At 43.7% G+C, this 8,010-nt stretch overlaps 1 protein-coding gene across 1 annotated transcript in view; it reads right to left on the bottom strand.

Moving 5' to 3' along the window:
* Positions 1 to 529: 529 nt before the first annotated feature.
* Positions 530 to 8,010, bottom strand: part of LOC104946856 (zinc finger protein 281-like) — a 25,800-nt gene continuing 18,319 nt past the window's right edge. The window contains exon 7 of the mRNA XM_010772746.1: positions 530 to 4,478. Coding sequence (XP_010771048.1) covers positions 2,886 to 4,478 — 1,593 coding nt within the window. The 3' untranslated portion in view covers positions 530 to 2,885. The remainder of the gene's footprint in view (positions 4,479 to 8,010) is intronic.

Below are 8,010 nucleotides of genomic sequence, written 5' to 3'. Positions count from 1 at the left end.
GCAATGTTTTTTGCAGTTCTATGGAGGTGTGATGGCATTTTACGAGTGAATGTAAACCAAAAGTCTATTAAGCCCTGGTCTTAAAAGAAAAAGATGAGCAGCATTAGAATCCAAAGATGAGCTGTTGAATGAGCCGAGTGGGTCTGCAGGCCTGCATTTAAAACTTAATAGATTTTCAAGCAGAGATGCAGTTTAAGTCCATGCTTTCTTCATAAAAATCTATAAAACAGCGACAAAGTTGCTAAAAGGGAATTATAAAGAATGGATAAGGACCAAAGCATATTAGAGCGGCATTAGGGTTTGATAACTGAGGACTTTTCACTTGTAGAACACCAACACCACCATGTGGTGGAAAAAAACAGCTGAGATACAGTAAGCCCGTTATGCTACCAAACATGAATGAATACATGCTGTAGTGACAGTTTTTCCTAATCAGACTCTGATACATTCATTTGAGTGTATACATGCATATGCTTCAACATGTATAACGGCACTCCTCACAAAAAGGATGACAGAACAGCTCTTGATAACAGTATTTTTTTTATTTTTTTCTCCCTAATCAGTTTTAAATTCATTGGACAAGTACAGTCTTGTGAAACGTGTCACAAGAAGCTGGAAGAAAATAAAAATGGAAGATATCAGCTACAAAATTTGGCGGTGATAAAAAAGAGGGGGAAAATATACTAAAATTAAAATGTATACAGGGGTCAGAATTCATTCAAGATTTAGTGTTTTGTAAACAATAAGCATATTGAAACAATATGGAAAATCAGATCTGGAGGAGAGAGGTCGAACTGAAGAGACTGAAAACTGGCTGGCTTCCGACAATTACAGAAACCCTTAAGCATCATGTCTTAGTGGGTCACATAAATGTCATGAACACAAATGTTTAAAACTAGTCACACAGAAACATGACTTATTTGTACACACAAACAACAGCATTTCTGCTACATACATCAAACCGTCACTCCTGCGTCCCTGGGTTACTGTGATATGAGGTATATGTGAGGCGACTTCTTGTTCACGCCTCAACCATTCAGCATGGCAACATATTATTTAAGATATTACAGCATTGCATTCACTCTGCCATGTTCAATGATTGCTTAAAACAACAGGCCATTGGGGCATAAAGGGGTTCAAAGACTCATTCAGCAGAGTGATATCATGTCCAGCACTCGGACAGTTGTAGCTATGGAAGACTGCGTACTTATTGTTGTCTTTACAAAATAATCGTACAGCATAAATACATTTAAAAATCAGCGAGAAATTACATTTTACATTTACTAGACAATATTTTGCACCTGCACTGCTCAGGAATAGGCACCCAATTTCTATTGGGACAAATATGCTCGGTAATGCCAGCATATGTGAGATATCTAAATGCTTACAAACATTTGGGTCAGCCACCTTTTAGTTCGTAATGCATATGGCTGCCTCTCAGTAACAGCTTGAGAAATACTTCATCACTAACACATTTGTCATCAAATTCAATAAGAAAGCAAAAGCTTCTAAGTTGGGTAACAAGTCAAAACTAAAACTAGAGGTTTGAATTACATTTACATTATCCCGATTAAATGTTACTTTATTTTAAAAGTCCCCCCTCCCCCCAATCTAAATGTTCCCTAAAAGTAAGGAGAAAGAGAAAATCTGAATGAAAAATCCCACTTTTCCATATCAACTCGGCAACCGCCTCCCCCCGCCCACCATCCCCATAGAAACCATGCCACCAAAACGAAGGGTATCCACATCATACCCCCTTGAAAATATGTTCAACCCAGAAACCCCTTCTGCATATGCCCAAACTCATCTCTGTCCAAAAGCCAGTCCATTCCTGACGTTTGAGCTTCCTTGATCTGACACGGTAATTTACGCAATGTAAGAAAAAACGGCTCAAAGTGCTAATTGGATTCTTTTAAAGAAATAAGAGAACCGAGGAAGAAGCGGGGGCAGGAAAAGGGGAAGGCCATTCTATCACTGTCCAACAGCAACCTCTATTGGCCAATTAAAAGCCCAACATCACTTTTGCTCTCCAAAAATATAGCAAGGACAACATTTAGCCCCCAAACCCGCCCCCATTCTTCCTCTACTTCAACTGGCAGTTCCCCAGAATGATTAAATCTGTTTTTACATTAATATATATTCTTATAAATATATATAGATATATATATATGGCCCTTATTGAAGAAAACATGAGTTTCACATTGACACGAAAGTACCATAATCTCTATATAGCCAAGTAGAAAGTGTTTTCAGTGCTCATGTGAGCTGGCAGCAGTCTGTTTGTGTCACACTCATTCAACAAGTAATAAAACATAAGAAAAATCCTCTTTGAAGTCGCAAACTAACTTCTGAAAAGAGCGCTCACTGCACCCCGTAGGCTTCTCCTTTTTCACTTTTTCCTGAGTAATACTTTAAACCTTGTAACAGACAACAACTTTTTTTTTGCGATTTCAACTCTGGGCTATTCCCTGCCATCCTTGTTATGTTCATTATTATTTTACAATTGTAAAGTTGATTGCTCAAACACTTCAGCTCATTGTAAAAGCAAAAAGTCCGGTGCAACTCTACTTAGTAAAAGTTCTTTCAGTTCATCATTTCTTGACCAGTCCTAATGCCACTAATATGACAAGAATAAACAGTAAATACATATTTAACTTAAAAATACCAGATACTTAAAAAAAAGTTGCATTTGCAAGAAGCCTCGCAGGCTTATTGTTGGGAGAGGACTGGGCACACAAAAATAGAGCATCAGTATAATTAAAAGAAAGATGACACTTAAAAAATAATAATAATAATAACAACAATAACAATAATAAAATAGGAGCACTAAAAAAGATTCAAACAAGAACATCCACTTTAACGAGTGTTCTCTCCCTCTCAGGATCTCATCTGTAGCTTTGGCTTGTTGTAGTTTTGGAACCTGTACTTACTGGCTCATTGACATCAGATAACAAACTACTATACCCTGAGAATTGAGACACAGGCGTCCGTATCCTGTGATCCACCTCCCCGCCATTGTCAGTGCCGTAAGACAAGCCGCGGCCGTCTGCCTTGAACTGGGAGCCAAAGGCCTGGGCAAAGTTTTCTATCTGGTAGGAAGGCTTTGAGGAGTCCAGAGAGGCCAGATCCTGCGAGGGGGCCAGAGGGTAGACAACTGTGCCGTTCTTGCCGGGCAGCTGCTCCTTATGGCGGCTCAGGTCAGATGGGCTGATCTGATAGGAGGGGGGAGTGGAGGAGTGCTGCTTCTCCATCTGGTCGGTAAGCTCCTGAGAAGGGGTGAGCTGCTGGTGGGTGGAGTTCTCCAGGCCGCTCAGGTGGAAGCTGTGCTGTGGTGAGGACCCTGTCAGCATCGCAAAGTGAGACTTTGGCACAGAGGAGGGCAGCGAAGGCGAGGCCACCGACTGGCCGTACCCACACTCCATCGGGGACGTAGTGTAGATGTTCTTGTCAGCGTAGATGAGAGTTCCTTGGTGGGAACTGGTGAAGGGTCCTGAGGCGGGAGGACCCAGAGGGAAGCTGGCACTGTGGCTGGTGCGCTCCAACGCCTGCAGCAGGAAGCGAGAGTATTCGTGCATCATGACCGTCTTCTCTCCAGACGGGCTGGGGGTGTCGGCGCTGTGGCCGATGTCAGCGCCGTCTATCGAGACGGGGTGCAGATCCACGTGATGGTCGCCAATGTCAAAGTGAACGTCGTGGTGCGAGCCCTCTGGTTTCTGAGTGTAGTGGTCCAGGATGCTCTGCAGCACCTCGTCTGGGATGCCCGACTTGTCGAGACAGAGAGGAGCGTCACTGTCCATGGCACTGGAAACAACGCCGTGATTTACAGAATGCTGGGAAGACAAGTGGCCGACACCGACATCATACTCACTGCTGGATATCCCAGCAACCCCTGGCCCTGATGAGTTTGCATTGTTTGCTGCGTGAAGGTAGCGCCTTTTCTTGATGAACTGCATGGCGTCGTCGTAGTTGCTGCTGGTGGTGGGCTCTACTTTAGCTCCATTGGTTTGCATGAGGCCAAGACCATCCATGCCCCCGCTCTGCTCCAACGAGTCAGCTTTGGCCTGTCCCAAACCCCCCTTTTCAAGGCTCTTACGATTAGCCTTCTTGAATGCCATCTTTGGAGCCTGGGCATGGTGGCCCTGCTGCATGCTGGGTCCTGGCTCAGTAGAGGAAGATACCGTTGGATTCTCGACAGAGTAATCATGGATGTTGTAGCCCCCAGGTACAGCCCCTTGAATGTGCTGTTCCCTCGACCCTCCTCCATCCCCCTTCTTTTTCTTGCGCTCCCCTCCCTCTCCATTATTTTTGGACCTTCCTCTCTTCCTACCAATATTCCCAATGTTTTCCTGAGTTATTCCATAGCTGCCATGTCCCAAGTCTACACAACCCAGATCCATCATCCCGGGATCCAGCCCCTTCTTTATGGCTTCTCCACAGGTTCGCTTGTGCTTAAGCAGTCGGTCTGTCCTAGAAAAATACTGAAAGATACAACAACAAATGTTTTATTTAAAGATACTTTAAGAAGCGACTTCAGACATTACAAAAGGAATTTAAGATTCATTCATTTTCAATCACTCAGTCTAGGCTTAAAAATAGATACAGTGGGGGAAAAAAGTATTTAGTCAGCCACCAATTGTGCAAGTTCTCCCACTTAAAAAGATGAGGCCTGCAATTTTCATCCTAGGTATAACTCAACTATGAGAGACAACATGAGAAAGAAAAAAAGAAATCCAGAAAATCACATTTTCTGATTTTTAAAGAATTTATTTGCAAATTATGGTGGAAAATAAGTATTTGGTCAATAACAAAAGGTTAATCCTCACATACTTTTCGTGGTATATTACCCTTTGTTCGGCAATGGACAGAGGCTCAAACGTTTTCTTGCTATTAGTCTTCACAAGGCTTTTCACACTCTGTTGCTGCGCTATTTTGCGTCCATTTGCCTCCATTGCAGACATCCTCCTCTACGAGCAGCGATGTTTTGGGGGCTGCTCGCCCTGGGCAACACGGACTTTGTCAACCCCCTCCAAAGATTTCTCTATAGGGGGTTGAGGGATCGTGGGAGGACTGGCTAGGCCCACTCTTAGGACCTTGACAATGCTTTCTTACGAGAGCCACTTCCTTTTGTTGCCCGGGCGGGTCGCTGCTTTTGGGCATCATTGTCATGCTGAGAGACCCAGGCCACGTTTTTTGCAGAAAAACAGCCCAAAGCCATGCATGTTTTCCACCCCCATTGTTTTCACTCAGTAGCTATGGTGTTCTTTGGATGCAACTCGCATTCTTTCTCCTCCAAACACGTCTAGGTTGGAGTTTTACCAAAAAGTTTCCTATTTTGGTTTTTTCATTTGGACATATGACATTTCTCCCAATCCTCTCTGGATCATCTAAATGCTCTCTTAGCCAAACTTCAGACGCGGGGCCTGCGACATGCTACGCGCTTAAGGCAGGGGTCGGACACGTCTGCGCACTACAGCGATTTTTGAGTCCCTGGCGGCGTAAGTGTGTTACATGTCATGCGTAGGCCTTTGTTACTTTTGGGCTCCCAGCTCTTCTGCCAGCGTCATTGGGACTTAGGGGTCCCCCCCGTGTGGTTCTGGGATTTTTGCTCACCGGTTCTTGTGACATTTTTGACCCCACGGGGTGAGATCTTCAGTGGAGTCCCAGACTCGAGGGAGGATTATCAGTGGTATATGTATGTCTTCCATTTTCTAATAATTGGCTCCCACAGTTGATTTCTCTCACGACCCAAGCTGCCTTAACCTATGCAGATTCAGTCTTCCCAGCCTGGTGCAGTACGGTCACAAATTTTGTTTCTGGTGCTCCTTTGACAGGCTCGTGCTTGCGTCTTGGGCCATAGTGGGGTTTGGAGCCTGCTGACTGCTTGTGTGCGTTGTGCGACAAGGCTGCTCTTTATATTACCTGAGTAACGGAGTTGAACAAGTGCCTAATTAATACAGTAACACAGGTGGAGGACAGAGGAGCCTCTTAAAGAAGAAGTTACAAGGTCTGGTGAGGAGCCAGGAAATGTGCTTGTTTGTTTGTTTTTAGCTGACTCAAAAACTTATTTTACTGAGGAATTTACCGAAGTTAATTCAATTAAAAATTCCTACAATGTGATTTCCTGGATTCTTGCCATTCTGTCTCTCATTAGTTGAGAGTGTACCTTAGTGATGAAAATTACAGGCCCTCATCTTTTAAGCTGGGGAGAAACTTGCACAATTGGTTGGGCTGACTAAATTTACTTTTTTGTCCACTGGTAGTACTAAATCAATGTCTTCCTGGCTGGTTAAAAGACAAAGTGCACTGGCAGATATGGTTAACGCAACGAGACGTCCACATAATTTACTTTTTTCCATTATATAGCATTATGTGGATCATTTACATCTTGTGGAGAGTCGCGCGCGCGCGCGTCGGGATGTAAGCCAGTTGTGCTAAACACCCTTTTAAAAAGGTAGAATGGCGAGAAACCAGCTCGGAGTAAGCCTAGAAAGTACACAACCGAGTAATATCGGGGCCCCCTTCCTTCAGACTCTCCTGACAGGAGCCCCCTCCTCAAACACACACGAATGCGCACATGACCAATTGGGAGGGCACGGAATAAAAGTTTGAGCACGAGATGGGAAGCGCTGACATGCAGGTTAGGCCATCTAATTATCTGGCCGCGGGGCCAAGGCAGATCATTGCCGTCGTGCTTTTACAGCCGCCACGGGCTTCCACAGATTAAATATTTGTATATATGTTCATTGTCAAAGCATTTAATTTATTCATCGCTATCGGGATGTAAGAGCGAATTCCATGGAAGTATAACAAAAAAGTGTTTCTGAAGTGAATGTAACCTACCCCACCTTTAAGCTTTCGATTTACAAAATATCATATTAAATAATCAGGGGTAGTAAACGGCTCAGCTGAACCTGTTGGCCAGGTCTCACATCTCTTTAGGGCTTCTCTCCGCTGGCTGGAGCCTCTTGCTGCCGCTCTCCTCATGTGGTCACTTCTGAAGAATGAACGCATGTTACCAGCTGGTCACAGGCTCCTGAATGGCTTTCTCCTGCATTACAAAGACAGCAGCGCTCAAGGGTTAGGTTTGCTTCATGGAAGCATGGCGGGCCCCCGGGGGCACGCCGCCCCTCGCCCCCCCCCCCCCTTTAATCGACTCCGCAGAGTTAAATGAAGATATGATACGGAATCGGTTTTTCGTCCAACCTCCCGGCCGCGAACACTCACCGCTGGCTGCGATTTTCTCATGTCGCTGCCGGAGAAGGGTATTTCTGACGATTGAAACTCATGTTGCACTGAGTTGCATCTGAATTGGGTCTTTCACCTGAAAAAGGAAAACATCACAGAGATTTTTATTTTGTCTTATTAATTACTGTAAAAAAAAGATTGTCATTCCTATAATGGTCGATTGCCACATGTGATGGTTCACTTTTTTTTGTAAAATTTTTAGATTAGCATACCTCTTTATACTAATTAATGTAATTGTGATGACTTTGACACACTCATTCACAAGAAGGCCCTGTGGTCTGCTTCGCGGGAAGGCCCACTGATTGTATTGAATGTTTAGAGCTATCAATGGTCTCAATTCAGATATTTGGTAAATTAACATTCACAGCACACAATTGCCGGTTCTGGAAAGCGAGCTCAGTCTTAGAAATGGGACCATCGATCATTCTAAAAAAGCGCCACAAAATTGGAATACAAGATAATGATGTTAATCGTGCTGATCGCTTTACTTTAAACATCAATTATCTGAAACTCCACTGAAACTCTTAGCAGATGTTATATCATTCTGAAAGTTACACTTTTTTTTTATCTTAGCTGTTACCCTTTAGCTGATAGCTATAATTTTCTGAAATGGCTGAAAACTCTTAGCCGTGTTCAGAATACACTGCCATTTGCGTTCACAAAACTGCTCAACTCATCTCACATTGAAACCAATGAGTGCTTTATTCGTAAAATGTTTTGCTACGTTATCGTAAATGGTTCTTGAGCTGACTTTGCTAACTCTAG

The sequence above is a fragment of the Notothenia coriiceps genome, unplaced genomic scaffold (genome assembly GCF_000735185.1).
Source record: "Notothenia coriiceps isolate Sejong01 unplaced genomic scaffold, NC01 NC01_scaffold00011603, whole genome shotgun sequence".
In the NCBI taxonomy this organism is placed as follows: Eukaryota; Metazoa; Chordata; class Actinopteri; order Perciformes; family Nototheniidae; genus Notothenia; species Notothenia coriiceps.
Note: the sequence above shows the minus strand (reverse complement) of the source record. Positions and strands in the feature narration are given on the sequence as shown.